Here is a 16366-nt window from a genome sequence, read left to right as displayed (position 1 = left end):
ATTACTACACAGAATCAAAAACAAGTTGATACAGCTGGGCTACAAGTCATGGGCTTTGAAGGATCCTCACGAACACTCTGGGATGACTGCTCTGCTAATGTAAGGACACAATGTTCTCTAAGGAAGCAGCTACTCTCTTCAGAGCAGCTGCCACTCCTAGAAAGGAGAAGTTTCCCCAAGGAAAGATCTTGAAAAGGGGGTTGGGAGAGACGGGGCAAGAAATGGGCAGAGGAAAGGGAAGTGAGCAAGAAATCGCAGTGTCCACTTACAGCCCTGCTCCATCTTACCACTTACCCACAGCTGCCCCAAGGGCAGCCCTTGGGTCATAGAAATGATGACACCAAGCTCCCTGGGACGGCTGCCTTGTATTCTTTAATAAACTACTTCTTTCAGCAAAGCAAAACATAAAGTAAGAGCCTTTTCTCCCTACAACCACTCACTCCCACCTTTCCCAAGAGACTTACTCTCATTTGCCACACCTACACCTTCACTGATTGTAGGAGAAAGAAATAAAGGGAGCTCACACTTAAAGAGGATTATTATCACTGAAACATGGTCCATGTGTGCCAGCCTCGTTGTGTCCTGAGTTACATCAATTAAGATCCCAAGATGCTAAGCTTCAAGGAATATACTTTGCCTCATTCAATGATTTTTAACTACATATGGTTTTAGAACAACTTTCGAAGACTAAAACCATAAGGCTAACTTACTTCCACTTTTTCATCATTCACCTTCCAGTCCCTCCCTGAACCCAGTGCTTAGGTTTCTGGAACTTCAGGTCAATATGGCATCAAGAGTCTCTCACGGTTTCACTCAACCTAGTGCTCTATGGATTTTTAACATCAGGGAACAGTTCCCACGACCATTTTCATGGAGGAGAAATTTAATTTGACTTCTATTGTATTATTCTCAGGTCTCTATGGTACTATTTCATTTGTCTCATACAGTGTAGAAAAAATACAGAAGCCCCTATGCCTCTTGAGCCCCAAGTCCTCGTAACAATTCCATTTACCTTCAAATGACAGAGGTAACTATTCATTTCACTCCTTCTGTTGGTTTCCTCCGCCCCCCACCCCGGAGATCATCTTTCTCTGGCAAGAGGTTTGGATATTTTACATAAAAAAACAGCTTCTCTGTGATTATTCTGGAAAACATGGTAGCCTCTTTGGATACCGGGCTATTTCAGTGCATGCATCTCATACACAGAAAAGGATGATCTGAATAATATCTAATCAAATTCACAGACATTCAGAAGTGTATTTTCAACACGGAACATGATCTGGTCCCCAGCAGGGAAGGAGACAAAGAATCCAGTTTAGATTATTTTGTGTGACCTCTTGGGGGGCCCATCTTCTACCAAAATTTGCAAGCTCAGGGGCCTGAAGGGTCAGGCCCGTGAGGTAAATGAGTGTCCTGAGCTGGATGGATACTTTGGTGACTGGGGAACATGCCCTGTCCAGCTGCCGCAGAGTGGGGGTAGGGTAAACTGCAGAAGCCAGAAATCCAGAAATAAACACAGAATGATTTTATTGAGATAATTCATACACCATACAATTTATCCCTGTGTAAAAGACAATGTCTTTTAGTATTTGTCTTTTAGTATTTTCACATATTCAAAGTTATGTAACCATTATCATCAAGTTTAGAATATTTTTCACAAGAAAACACACCCTGTCTTTATTAGCAATTACTCCCTATTTCCCCACCATCCTTCCCTCCCCCACCCTCCCATTTCCCCACCTTGCAGTCCTATGCTGTGCTGTGCCTCTGCCCATGGGATTCTCCAGGCAAGAATGGTAGAGTGGGTTGCCATGCCCTCTTCCAGGGAATCTTCCCAACCCAGGGATCAAACCCAGGTCTCCCAAATTACAGGCAGATTCTTCACCGTCTGAGCCACCAGGGAAACCCAAGAATACTGGAGTGGGAAGCCTTTTCCTTCTCCAGGGGAACTTATCGACCCAGGAATCAAACCAGGGTCTCCTGCATTGCAGGCGGATTCTTTACCAGCTGAGCTACCCTGAAAGCCCCCTTGCAGTCCTATTCACTAATCTACCTAACCACTAATCTACTTTCTTTTCCTATAGACTTGCCTATCCTGGATCTTTCATTTAAATGGATTTTACACCTTCACTGATTGTAGGAGAAAGAAATAAAGGGATCTCACATTTAAAGAGCATTATTATCACTGTATAACCACATGTTATTATAACATGTGGTCTTCTGTGACTGGGTACTTGTCTTTGAAATAATATTTTCCAAGTTCAACCAACTGGTAAAACATATTAGTACTTTATTCCTTTACGTTGAGGATTGATATTCCAATGTATGGATTGCCACATCTCATCTATCCATTCAGCAGCTAACAGAAATTTGGGCAATTCATTACTTTCCGGTGTCATTTAGACTCATCAGAACAGTTGTGCAGGTTGGATAAGTGCCTCAGTCCCTCAGCGTGAGACTTCTGCCCCACAACGTCGGGCAGGTGCAGAGATGATAAGGAGAACCCAGGAAAGGGAGCATCCATGCTTTCCTGGTTTCATTTCAGGTGGGGGCCTGGGAAGGTGGCCTCTCTCCTTAGGGATGTGACATGGGTGGGTTCTAGTCCCCAGTGGTTCCTAATGAATGGGTAATCACACTTTGTCTTTCCACTTATGAGGGACGAAAAACAAGCCTAGGAATAGCCACACTCATTAACCCTAGCACTCTGATGGGGCGGGGGCAGGTGGGAAACAAACTCTTATGATGAATCCTAGCCCTGAAGATAAGATGCGCAAGGTAGCATCGCCTTTGTAGTCTGGTTTTAATGAGAGACCCGAGTGCTTTAAAGCTTACACAAACATGAGGGAGTAGAACAGGATGATATGCAAGGGTCCATCTTAATTCATTTTGGAAAATTAAAGTGCTTATTTAGATGACAGAGCAGCATAGCTAGTCTGTGGGGAGAGCAACTAAGCCTGTCTGGTTGCTAAGAGACTCCTAATTTAATCTCCTTCCCCTGATCAACACGTGAAACTCAGTAAAAAGGAGAGGAAATGAAAGAGATTTTGACAAAGCTTTGAAAATCATGCCAAATGATTTTCATGCCAAATAAAGCAACTGGAAAATCTCACCTTTTAGATAGAAAGTCTTATAGGAGATGAAGGACTCCCCTCCCCATGCTTGTGTTCCCTATACTGTAGTTGGAAAATAGAAAAGTCCTTGGAAACAGCCTAAAGAGAAGTGAGCATTTCGAGTAAGTCTTTAAAAACCTTTTTCTCCTTAGGTCCTCGCTCTTCTTCATCCTTCGTATCAAGCATGATACCTACCTTTGGGGCCTGATTGTCCACCGGAAGAATAGTGATGTTAAAGCAGATCCCATATAGCGTCCCACCGTGCTGGTTACTGACGGAAAAGGCAAACTGGACGTGTCTTGGATGCGGACCTACATCTTGCATGGGTGGCATGTAGGCCACTTTCATATGGTTCACAGCGTGCTGCCAAGCAAATCAAGATGGACATGTGGGTACTGACTGCCAGGATCAGGGACATTTAAAGACCTGGGCTAAGAGACCCATTGGGTTAACTTAATGGGAACATTGCAAACACTCCCATCATCAATCTGAAGATTCTACAAAGCTCTATCTTACAAATCAGATTTTCTAAAAATGGGAGGAAAAAGAACAAAGAAATTAAGAAACTATGCCAAGTGCTTAAAGTCAGCCAACTCTATAAAAGACAGGAACCTTGAATTTCAGCCCTACTCCACCATGAAGGAGCTGTGTGATATTGGTCAAGCTACTTAAACTTTTGAGGCCCACATGCCCTGGAGCCCAAGCTCCACAACAAGAGAAGCCACTGCAAAGAAAAGCCTATGCACCGCAACTAAAGAGTAGCCCCTGCTCACCACAACTAGAGAAAAGCCTGTGCAGCAACGAAGACCCAGCACAGCCAAGAGTAAATAATTAAATAAATAAAGTTATGAGGCCCCTGTTTCCTTATCTATAAAATAAATGGTAATAAAATAATAGTACTTATCATGAGGGTTGGCATGTTCATTTACCACTTCTAACTACCATGGGGTCACAAAGAGTTGGACATGATTTAGAGATTGAACAACAAACTTCAGTGAGATTCAACATATTGAACCTTAAACCTGAGGCATAGCTGCTGCCTAAGCACTCATTATTACTGTGACTCCACTCAGGTCTTCAGAATAGAGAAACCACAGGAGTAGGGAGAAGGTTAAGGAAGGATTTTGCAAAGCAGTATATATTATGGGTTGAATTATGTCCCCCATACACAAAAAGAAGATATGCTGATGTCCTAAACCCCAGCACCTCAGCATATAATCTTGTTTAGAAATGGGTGTGGCAAAACTCACAATTAGTTAAGGTAAGGCTGTACTGGAATAAAGTGGCCCTTAATCCTACATAACTTGTGTCCTCATAAGAAGAGAGAGACATAGGGCGAACACAGCCACGGGGTGACAGAAACAGAGAGTGGAGTGATCATCTATCAGCCAAGGAATGTAAGATTCCCAGCAAACCCCTAGTTGCTGGGAAGAGAAAAGGTGAACCTTGTTCACCCCACACATGAACAAGGTTTTGGAGGATGGTATCCCTGCTGACACCCTGACTTCAGACTTCTCGCCTCTATGACTATACATCTCAGTCCTTTAAAGCCACCTAGCTTGTGGTCTTTGCTATAGCAGCCCTAGGAAACTAACATGTAGGTTATCAGATGAACTGAAATTGATGGAATAAAAACATATGCATCAGGTCCCTAAATCAGAGCCCTAAACCAGGAACCTAAATTGAAGCAAAAGGCTGTATTGAAATATAATGAGATTTTACTACACAAACATATTCAGCTGGATCAAGCATTTTCAAATACATGTCACTTGCTTAATGGAAATGTGCAAGCAGAAGGAATATAGACATCAGGTATTTGTTGCTAGTGGAGGATGTCAAAGGTCAAAATTCTCAAGTAAAATGCTAGGAGCACCAGACCTTCTCAGAGGATACTTTCATCTGTTTGTCAACATTTGAGCATGGCATCATACCTGAGTGAAATATTTTAACCCTGGAGCTGCAGGAGTCTTGGTTAGCCTTGGTATGCTGTCCACCATGAATAATTTCCCAGCATCTAAGTGTCTAAAGAAAAATACAAGAGAACACACCAGCTAATTTTCCAGGTAAAAATTAAGTCACACATTAGCCTGCAACCACATTTTCTAAAGCTAAAAGTGTTCATTGTCAGAAGAAATCAAATATTCCATCTTTATATTCTCTCTTTATATCAGGGGCGGGGACTTAAGACTTACTAGCCTTAAGTCTAGTATCATGAATGTCATTCTCATCATAAATATAAAAAGTATGTACAAAATTTCTGCTCTGACATGATGAAAGGGAATCTAACTACAATGAAATGCAGTTAGATACTCATCTGAAAAACATTTACTCACTATCATTTAGTACACAATTCAAGCCTAAGGTATATTCATGGCACTTTCTGGACTGGAATCATAGAATATGACCGTTTTTGTAGCCTGAGATATCTAAAAATAAAGCTATGAAGACTCAATAAATTGTACCTAAAAGAAAAAAGTATTCTCTTTATAAAAAATGGATTAAAGACTGTTTTCAGCCACTTCATGGGAAATAGATGGAGAAACAGTGGAAACAGTGTCAGACTTTATTTTTTGAGGCTCCAAAATCACTGCAGATGCTGATTGCAGCTATGAAATCAGAAGACGCTTACTCCTTGGAAGGAAAGTTATGACGAACCTAGACAGCATATTAAAAAGCACAGACATTACTTTGCCAACAAAGGTCCATCTAGTCAACACTATGATTTTTCCAGTGGTCAAGTATGGATGTGAGAGTTGGACTGTGAAGAAAGCTGATCGCCGAAGAATTGATGCTTTTGAACTGTGGTGCTGGAGAAGACTCCTGAGAGTCCCTTGGACTGCGAGGAGATCCAACCTAAAGGAGATCAGTCCTGGGTATTCATTGGAAGGACTGATGCTAAAGCTGAAACTCCAATACTTTGGCCACCTCATGCGAAGAGAGGACTCACTGGAAAAGACTCTGATGCTGGGAGGGATTGGGGGCAGGAGGAGAAAGGGATGACAGAGAATGAGATGGCTGGATGGCATCACCAACTCGATGGACATGAGTTTGAGTGAACTCCGGGAGTTGGTGATGGACAGGGAGGCCTGGCGTGCTATGATTCATGGGGTTGCAAAGAGTCAGACACAACTGAGCAACTGAACTGAAGCTAAAAACACTACAAGTTGCAGGCCATTTACCTATTAACATAGTCTTTGAAGGAAGGCATGAGTCAAGTTTGAGATTAGAATAAATGCTGAATTGAATACAAGTTCATGTCTGACTAACAAAGTAAGCGAACCAAGGACTACACAGTGACCCTTTCAACTCAATCCTAGAACACAACCTTCAACCAATAGCCCAAGTGATGACTTTTCAAAGATACCTGCGGCTGGAGGAGAAAAATGGAGGAGCAGTTATTGTGTAGAGCAGCTCCCTGTCTTGTGATTCCATATCTATAAAATGTAGATGTTTCTTAGTGATGTAGGCCACCTCCGTTTCCTTGACAACTAAATGCCGAGAAACTCCAGGAGCCTCTTTTGGAAGCTGGTCATCTACTGGAGTGATATGAACTGCCACCACCTGGAGAGAAATTATCTGTATCATTAATTTGAAATACCGAAAGGACACCAGAAAAAAGACACTCCACTATCATCCAATCAACTATGATTTTCAAAAACTGCCATTTTATAATACACTTCCAGCGAAAAAGTTCAGGAGCTATTAAGAGCACGAGCTAAAAATGGATCGTTCTCCATCCATTTTTCACTGTATCTTAAGAATACAATTATCACAATTACATTTAATGCAGTCCTGAGTACTATCAAATGGGCATACAATGCACAAAATATATTCCTGGTTTTATTTTTTGTTGTTGTTGTTCAGCCACTAAGTCTTTTCTAACTCTTTGTGACCCCAATGACTGTAGTATGCCAGGCTCCTCTATCCCCACTATCTCCAGGAACTTGCTCAGATTCATGTCCACTGAGTCGGTGATGCCATCTAATCATCTCATCCTATGCCACCCCCTTTTCCTTTCGCCTTCAGTCTTTCCCAGCATAAGGGTCTTTTCCAATGAGTCAGTTCTTCTCATCAGGTGGCCAAAGTATTGGGCCTTCAACTTTAGTAACAGACCTTTCAATAAATATTCAGGGTTGATTTCCTTTAGGATTCACAGGTTTGATCTCCTTGCAGACCCAGGGACTCTCAAAGAGTCTCCAGCACCACAGTTTGAAAGCATCAGGTTTCACTTTTACATCTCTCTTTACCAACAGCTTGGGCTTTCTCTTCCTCCTTCCACTCTGTCATGATTCCTGGAAACCTTGACATAACTTTTGGTTCCTCTTTTTCTACCCACATAGAACACAACACTAAGTCTTAGAGTTTGTATTTATAAATTTTTTTAAATAGTGACCACACCCTCCTCCCCAGCTGTCAGCCCCACTATTTCTGATCTTGCTCTAGCTTTCAAAATTTCTTCCTTGTATCATTGTAACAGCTTTCCATCAGCCCTAATTTCAATAACCAATCTTGACTTTTCATACCTCTGATCTTATCTTTTAAAAAACACAAGTAAAATCAGATTATTCACTTCCTTAAAGATCTAAAAAAAAATACAAAGGAAGTTATCTACAAAACAGAAACAGACCCACGGACATAGAAAACAAATTTATGGTTACCAAAGGGGAAAGGCAAGGGAGGAATAAATTAGGAGGCTGGGATGAACATATATACACTACTATATGTAAGATAGATAACCACCAAGGACCTACTGTATAGCACAGGGAACTATGCTATATAGTTTTTCATCTATACAGGAAAAGAATTTGAAAAAGAATACATGTGTGTGCTCAGTCGTGTCCGACTGTGTGTGACCCTATGGACTATAGCCTGCCAGGCTCCTCTGTCCTTGAGTTTCTCCCAGCAAGGATACTGGAGTGGTTCGCCATTGCCTCCACCAAGGGATCTTCCCGATCCAGGGACTGAACCCACATCTCCTGTATCTTGTGCATTGGCAGGTGGATTCTTTACCCCTGAGCCACCTGGGAAGCCCCTAAAAAAGCATATATATACATAAACATGTGTAACTGATTCACTTGCTGTATACCTGAAATTAACACAACACTCTAACTATATTTCAGTAAAAATTTTTAAAACAAGAAAGGAAAATCTTAAACAACCACCCAGGAGGGATAGAATTATTCAAACTCCCTAGCATGGTATTCAAAACCCTTCACAGTTTAGACACCCTCTTTATTTTAACTTTGTCTTTTGCTACCTTTTAACATTCATCCAGCACCCCGATCGCACAAAGCAGATCCAGGCCCAGTCCCCAGACATGCCTCTCTGCTCTGGACCATGTTATTTCTTCAGTCTGGAATGCTCTTCTCCTGTTTTCTCTAGCAACTCAATTCTTTCGTACTCTCGAAGGCTCTTCTTGAAATGTTTTCCAGTTTCTCAGTTGGATTTCATTTTTCTTGAATCTTCATTATCCCTTGACAACCACTATAATTTCATTGTCTTGCATTATTAGTTTGTAGTTTACATTTCATCTCTCCTAGACTGTAAGTTCCATAAGAGGAGGATCACAGTATAGTCCCACTTGGAAAGTGCCAGTGAATGGACAGTCCTGAGTACACCACTTGGTAGTTACCTATCTTGAACAAGTCATTCACCTTTTTCAAGTGTCCATTTTCTTATCTGTAAATTAGGCATAATATCAGCTCCACCACATCTAGCATGGTATTTTGTAAGTAGGAGGCACTTTATCACGTTTTCTCACTGAATGAGTCTACATGTCCTGTTTGTGATATTAAGAATTTTCTCAAAAATTCACAGCTTTAGATCTTGCAAGGAGGGCAAGGAGATTGTGCCAGTTTTTATTGTCACTTTTTATCTTTTTGTAAGAATAATCCATGCCTGGTTGGAAGAAAGCAATTACTCTCTCTTGAAATGGCACATTTGCTTGGCATCATGAAAGCCTGATGCATGAAAGTATTAATATTCTTCTCCTGGTTTTGATTTATTTAATATTGTCACTGAAACACAGATCAGCAATGCAAATTTTTTCTAAGAAAGTGGTGTTCACAAGAACCAGTTTGAAAATGAAGAGAATTCCTTTTTAAAATTAACATATAAAGCAAAAATGAAAACATAGCTAAGCTTTTGCTATAATATAAAAAAGACTGGAACATCAGCTCAGCCACCTACAAGCTTTTACTGCTTGGGGCAAATCATTTAATCCCTCTGGGGCTCAGTTTTTCTTTCTGCACATTGAGAGTAATAAGAATGGCTATTACAGTGAAGTGTTATTAGGATCAAACAAGATATCTGATATCACAGAAAGTACCTGGTGGTACGTGCTCAATAAATCAATTCCCTATCTCCATTCTTCATCACTTTTAGAAAAGCATATAGCATATTTACTATTCCATTATGAAGTATTTCACAGTTCATGGGGTCACAAAGAGTCAGACATGACTGAGCGACTGAACTATGAAGTATTTCAATAATTAAAAACTAAACCCAGTTATCAAAATAATGGAACACAGTGGCAGTCATTTCTCTAGTTTCCTGGAATCTGTGTCATGATTTTTTTTTCCAATTACAGTTTTTTGCTAATCTACTAAGTTCAGAAATTCTCTATGGGACCTCCCAGTCATGCTGTGGATCAGTGAGGCTCCACTTAATTGAAAACCTGGATTTAATAAGGAAACAATACTTATTGTGCATTCAAAGAGACCATTTTCCATGCAAAGTTATTCTCTAGTGTGCTCTTTGTACAAAAAGAATGTACAAGCAATGCTTTTTCATACCCCAGTAGTAATTCTTGGTGGGCCCATTTTTCAACATGCTTTATGATTGCCTAAGTTGACGTATCTTTACATATTTATGCATGTCCAAATAATTACTGTGTGTGTGTATTCTGTGGGTGAGAAAAAATCCAATTTTAACAAACTCCATAAAGAAATAAACTGTTCCCATTCTTCCTGAAATTTGATTGTAAAAAAGACCTAATTAAATACCCATTGCCACACAGTGGAAAACTAGCGCCCATACCAGTCACTGGGTTCTTGCCTGCTGCCTTCCTCTACATGTCTCCAGTCTACTTAAGGCCACAAGCACCCACAGACAGATTGGCCGGAAATCAGAACATAAAGAAATAAATCCGTATATAAAATGACAATGACTAACCTTGACCCTCAGAATACAGGTCACAATATGACACTCTACCAGCTAGTATCTACCTTTCTTGTGGACCTGGATTTTTGATCCCTTCTCTGCTCTGAGGTTTGATTCCTAACTGATTCTTTCTTTTTCATCTTCCTTTGACATTGTGTGTGTGCATGCTAAGTTACTTCAGTCATATCCAACTCCTTGTGAACCTATGGACTATAGCCACCACGCTCCTCTGTCCATGAGATTCTCTAGGCAAGAATAGTGGAGTAGGATGCCATGCCCTCCTCTAGGGGATGTTCCTGACCCAGGGATCAAATCTGCATCTCTTATGTCTCCTGCATTGGCAGACGAGTTCTTTACCACTAGCGCCATCTGGGAAGCTGATTCTTTGAGATTTTCAAAGCTATTTTTCACCCACAGGAATTATCACTTCAGTTCAGTTCAGTTCAGTTACTCAGTTGTATCTGACTCTTTGCAACCCCATGGACAGTAGCACACCAGGCTTCATGATCCACCACTAACTCCCAGAGCTTACTCAAACTCATGTCCATCAAGTCGGTGATGCTATCCAACCATCGCATCCTCTGTCATCCCCTTCTCCTCCTGCCTTCAATCTTTCCCAACATCAGGGTCTTTTCCAATGAGTCAGTTCTTCGTGTCAGCTGGTCAAAGTATTGGAGTTTCAGCTTCAGCATCAGTCCTTCCAATGAATATTCAGGACTGATTACCTGTAGGATTGACTGGTTGGATCTCCTTGATGTCCAAGGGACTCAAGAGTCTTCTCCAGCACCACAGTTCAAAAGCATCAATTCTTTGACATTCAGCTTCCTTAATAGTCCAACTCTCACATCCATACATAACTACTGGAAAAACCATAGCTTTGACTAGATGGACCTTTGTCAGCAAAGTGTTGTCTCTGCTTTTTAATATGCTGTCTAGGTTGGTCATAGCTTTTCTTCCAAGGAGAAAGTATCTTCTAATTTCATGGCTGCAGTCGCCATCTGCAGTGATTTTGGAGCCCAAAAAAATAAAGTCTCTCACTGTTTCCATTGTTTCCCCATCTATTTGCCACGAAGTGATGGGACCAGATGCCATGATCTTAGTTTTCTGAATGTTGAATTTTAAGCCAACTTTTTCACTCTCCTCTTTCACTTTCATCAAGAGGCTCTTTACTTCTTCTTCACTTTCTGCCATAAGGGCATGTCATCTGTGTATCTGAGGTTATTGATATTCCTCCGAGCAATCTTGATTCCAGCAGACCTGGGTCACGAAGCATGTGGCATAAGCCCTCTTGGAGGAGGTCACCATTAACCCCACCATAGAGCCACCGAGTAGAAGACCCACAACTGCAGAACAATTAAACCAAATAAATTCTCGCACTGGAATTACATCCAATGCTAGTTTTGTGCACTCCACTCTCCAGACTGACTTCTGGTAAATGCCTATCCCAGCTGCCTGTTCTCTGCACTGGTCACGTTACATTTCCTTCCTCCCACTTCACACACAGGCCTTGTGGCATCTGCTTCCCTTCTTTCAGTTTCTGAGTTCTCTTTCTTCTATTCTTATGTTTGACTCTCTATTTTACTGCTAACATTATGCTCTCCTAGACTAAGACCTCAAATGTAAGCTTTATAAATCTCTACTGAGAAGAATAAAGAAGAAAATATTTTCTTTTTATGGTCAGCTTTATTGAGGACTACTCTACAAACAATGAACTGCATTCAATTTAAGTCTATAATCTGATGAGTTGTGACAATCACATACACCTATGAAGATATGACCACAATTAAGATACATAATATCTCCCACGGATTTGCTCTTTTTTTGGGGGGTTGGTTGGTTGGTTTGATAGTATTTCACTGTATAGATATACCATAATTTTTTAAACCAGTCTTCTGCTGATGAGTATTTTGGGTGCTGATACAATCAACTCTACACTTAATAATCTAAGAAAATATTTTTGAAAAGCACATTGAGTAAGTGAGGCTTTATTTGGCAACAGTCATGATAACCAAGATGGAAAGAGAGAGGGGCTTCTAGCTAACACTTTGTTGATGGGTAGGTAGGTTGCTCATCCCTAGCCAGATGGGAAGGATGAGAGGAAGTAAGGGGCATCTCCACTTATGCAACTTCTTCCCTGCTTTGACCAGAAACTTACATGAGAAAATCTTTGGTCTCTGTCCCTTTGAAAGGAACTATTCTAACAGTATGGCTGAAAAAATCCAGGGCTTGAGTTTAATCTTCAGTGACCCAGGAACCTTCTGATCACAAAAGCTCCAATCAAGTAACCATTTCATCTGGTGTTATAGTTGAACAGCTGAAAGTTACATTTTGTTGAATATTTTAAATACATTTTTATCTGTTGGACATGACTAGATACTGGTACAATAGACCAGGTAATCATTTGTATTCCTTAAGAATCAGAGTTTCAGTGATGATATAATTATAACATAGAAACCCTTATCAACACACACATATACAAAATAATTGTTTTGTTTTTATACACCACACTAATTCTTGAAAACTCTGAAAACTAAAGTTTTACACTTATTACCTCCCTATCTCACTTCTTCCCCAGTCCCTGAAAAATGGTTGGGTCTTCTTATTTCCTCCCAGTTTCATTACAAGTTGTTGGAGAAGGAAATGGCAACCCACTCCAGTACCCTTGCCCAGAAAATCCCATGGATGGAGAAACCTGGTAGGCTACAGTCCATGGGATCGCCAAGAGTCGGACACGACTGAGTGATTTCACTTCACTTCACTTCATTACAAGTTGAAAGAACCAGAGTTAGTTTTAGAACCAACATACAATTCTTGGGGTTCTACTCTGAGGTAGGTACCAAGATGCGAAGACACAGAGATAAATATACCAGGATCCCTGTCATTAATGAGCTCACCATTGATCCAATAAAATAAATAATGGCCTCACGTTATTGTAACTTGGTATCAGATCATGTAAAAGGACCAGATAGCCAAACACGGGGAAATGGGAATAAGAGGATCAGAGAAGGATTCCTGGAGCAGATGATGTTATAGCTGAGAGCTGGTCCATATCTAGAGAAGCTAAAGATACTAAAGACCAGAAGAGGGAGAGTTGGGGAAAAAAAAAAACAACCAGATGAATTCTACTCAACATATTGCTTCTGTATCAATGAATTTGTTTTTGTTGTTTAGTCACTTAACTGTGTTCCACTCTTTGTGACCCCATGGACCACAGCCCACTAGACTCCTCTGTCCATGGGATTTCCCAAACAAGAATACTGGGGTGGGTTATCATTTCCTTCTCCAGGGGATCTTCCTGAGCCAGGAATCAAACCCGTGTCTCCTGCATTGGCAGGAAGATTCTTTACTACCAGCTACCAGGGAAGTCCATCAGTGAATTTTATTTGTCCTCAAATAATTGTCCTCAAAGGATGCTGTTAATTGCTTCTATTCTTAAGAGACCATGTGAGAGATTTGGAGAATAATCTAGTTCAAAAAAGATGAAGGCTGAAACAAAAGCAATGACAGTGGGGTGGGGTAAGTAAAGATAGATGAGAGAAATTTCTCAAGTAGATTTAGTAATACTAGCCAACTGATTGGTTATACAGATAACTCAACAGAAAGAGGGTAGGGGTGACTTCAGAAATTCCAGTTACAGTGGCTTTGCACAGCTTTAGCGAAATAGGCTAAATGTCTTGTGAACATGAGTTTAAAATAAATGTAGAGATGTCAGGTAGAGATGTAGGTATGCAAGCCTGAGCTGGAGGATATTTAGGAGTCAGAAAATAGGTGCTACATGAAAACAGAGCAAAATTCTTTTTCTCCCCATTTCTCTCTTTCTCGCTCCCTCCCTCCTCATGCTCTCTCTTTCTTTCTCTCTTTATCCAACCCTTCCCTTCTTTCTTCTCTCCCTCCCCATTCAACATAGATTAAGAAGATAAATAAAAGCAGAGAAAAATATGATATGATTTCCTTAGAAGCACAACCATAATAGGGAATAAACATAACTGGATCTATAGCATTTAATCTGACTTATTTGTCAAGATTTACAAATAATTTTATTTCAGTAAAGTTTTCATTACTGCGGTCTTTACTAGAGAAAACTGACATCTATACTTGTGAGTATGAAAAATATGATCTATAAAATATATAAGAGCAGAAAAGTAAAAAGTAGTCCTGAATTTCCTATTTTCAAAAAGGCCGATAGTTTGCTAAGAGGGATATGGTATTCTAGTGAGAAACATAGCACAGTTGAATGGATACAACAGAAGATGTAGACATAAATCCTACTAATAGTTGAGTCTGAGTGAACTCCGGGAGTTGGTGATGGACAGGAAGGCCTGGCGTGCTGTGATTCATGGGGTAGCAGAGAGTCGGACACGACAGCGACTGAACTGAACTGAAAGGACTGCAAGGAGATCCAACCAGTCCATTCTAAAGGAGATCAGTCCTGGGTGTTCATTGGAAGGACTGATGCTAAAGCTGAAACTCCAATACTTTGGCCACCTCATGCGACGAGTTGACTCACTGGAAAAGACTCTGATGCTGGGAGGGATTGGGGGTGGGAGGAGACAGGGATGACAGAGAATGAGATGGCTGGATGGCATCACTGACTCAATGGACATGAGTTTGAGTGTACTCTGGGAGTTGGTGATGGACAGGGAGGCCTGGTGTGCTGTGATTCATGGGGTCGCGAAGAGTCGGACATGACTGCGACTGAACTGAACTGAATAGTTTTCATTCTGGACTATCAGATCAACTAAGATTTCAAGAAAAAAGGAATCAATAAGTGGCACAATCATATACGTTGATGAAAAGGAGAGGCTGTTCTACATAAAGGAATTTTTTTTTAGTCAATAAGCAGATGAATTGAGAATTTCCTCATTCATTTTTCCATTACTTCTTTTAGCAAGTAGCATCTACCTCCTTCAGTTTCTGAGCCGTCCGTATCATTCCTCCTGATCATCCCCTTTTGTTACCTGTATCCTGGCAAACAGATGAATAACCCAATCATCTACGTATTGGCTAATGTCAATGACAGTGACACTATGAGATGATATTATATAACCAATAGGGATTAGGTTCAAAATTTGCTTAGACCCCTACACATGCCAACTTCTAAAATAAGAGGTATAAAATGCCTAGCAAAAATAACTATATATAGTGTGTGTCATTTATTCTCAGAAGACATTTGTCCATCCCTACCACCAACTGCCCTCTCCTTACAAGAAATCTACCCCTTTATAGCTGTCCAGACCCTTTTTTCCTATAATTTCTGTAGGATGATGTCTCCTTAAGCCTATTTTTTATTATGTATATTTAAATAAAATCCTTGAGTGTTAATAAAACTCTTAGTTCTTCAAAAGCAACAATAAATAAAAGCAAATATATTCATTGAGTACATACTAGGTGCCAGAAGGTTTACCATACTCATATGTATTACATCATAAGTAAGTTGTTTTATCTGTTTTCAGTTCAGTTCAGTTGCTCAGTCATGTCCAACTCTCTGCGACCCCATGAATCACAGCACACCAGGCCTCCCTGTCCATCACCAACTCCCGGAGTTCACTCAACTGAACTGAAAGGACTGCAAGGAGATCCAACCAGTCCATTCTAAAGGAGATCAGTCCTGGGTGTTCATTGGAAGGACTGATGCTAAAGCTGAAACTCCAATACTTTGGCCACCTCATGCGACGAGTTGACTCACTGGAAAAGACTCTGATGCTGGGAAAGGTTGGGGGCGGGAGGAGAAGGGGACAAAAAGTATTGCAGTTTCAGCTTTAGCATCAGTCCTTCCAATGAACACCCAGGATCGATCTCCCTTAGAATGGACTGGTTGGATTTCCTTGCGGTACAGATAAGGAAACTGAGGCACAGGTCAGTTAATGCCAAGGACAGGAGAAAAAGACAATCTAACTACAGAGCCTATATTTTAACCACTACACATAAAATAAATCAGTGGGGTTTTTTTTTTTTTTTTTTGAGTGTTACGAAGCAAGCAAATCTCATAAGATACTCTTCATAAAAGGGTCCCATAGTTAACTTTGAAAACACTGCATACATGGAAATTTACATAATCCACTTCAGTATTCTTGGGCTTCCCTTGTGGCTCAGCT

General features: G+C 40.6%; 1 protein-coding gene across 5 annotated transcripts in view; it reads right to left on the bottom strand.

Annotated features, from left to right (window-relative positions):
- FREM1 (FRAS1 related extracellular matrix 1) overlaps window positions 1–16366 on the bottom strand; it is a 208247-nt gene that overhangs the window by 114671 nt on the left and 77210 nt on the right. For all 5 annotated transcript variants that reach the window (XR_008686234.2, XM_055428202.2, XM_055428203.2 and 2 more), the window contains 3 exons: window positions 6475–6671; window positions 5042–5132; window positions 3306–3473 (listed from right to left, as the gene is read on the bottom strand). Coding sequence is in view for 4 of the 5 variants with exons in the window: in XM_055428202.2 (XP_055284177.2) it covers window positions 3306–3473; window positions 5042–5132; window positions 6475–6671 (456 nt within the window). In the remaining variant the exon portion in view is untranslated. The remainder of the gene's footprint in view (window positions 1–3305; window positions 3474–5041; window positions 5133–6474; window positions 6672–16366) is intronic.

Source organism: Moschus berezovskii, chromosome 7, assembly GCF_049115385.1.
Source record: "Moschus berezovskii isolate FMDL1 chromosome 7, NW_MosBer_1.0, whole genome shotgun sequence".
In the NCBI taxonomy this organism is placed as follows: Eukaryota; Metazoa; Chordata; class Mammalia; order Artiodactyla; family Moschidae; genus Moschus; species Moschus berezovskii.
Note: the sequence above shows the minus strand (reverse complement) of the source record. Positions and strands in the feature narration are given on the sequence as shown.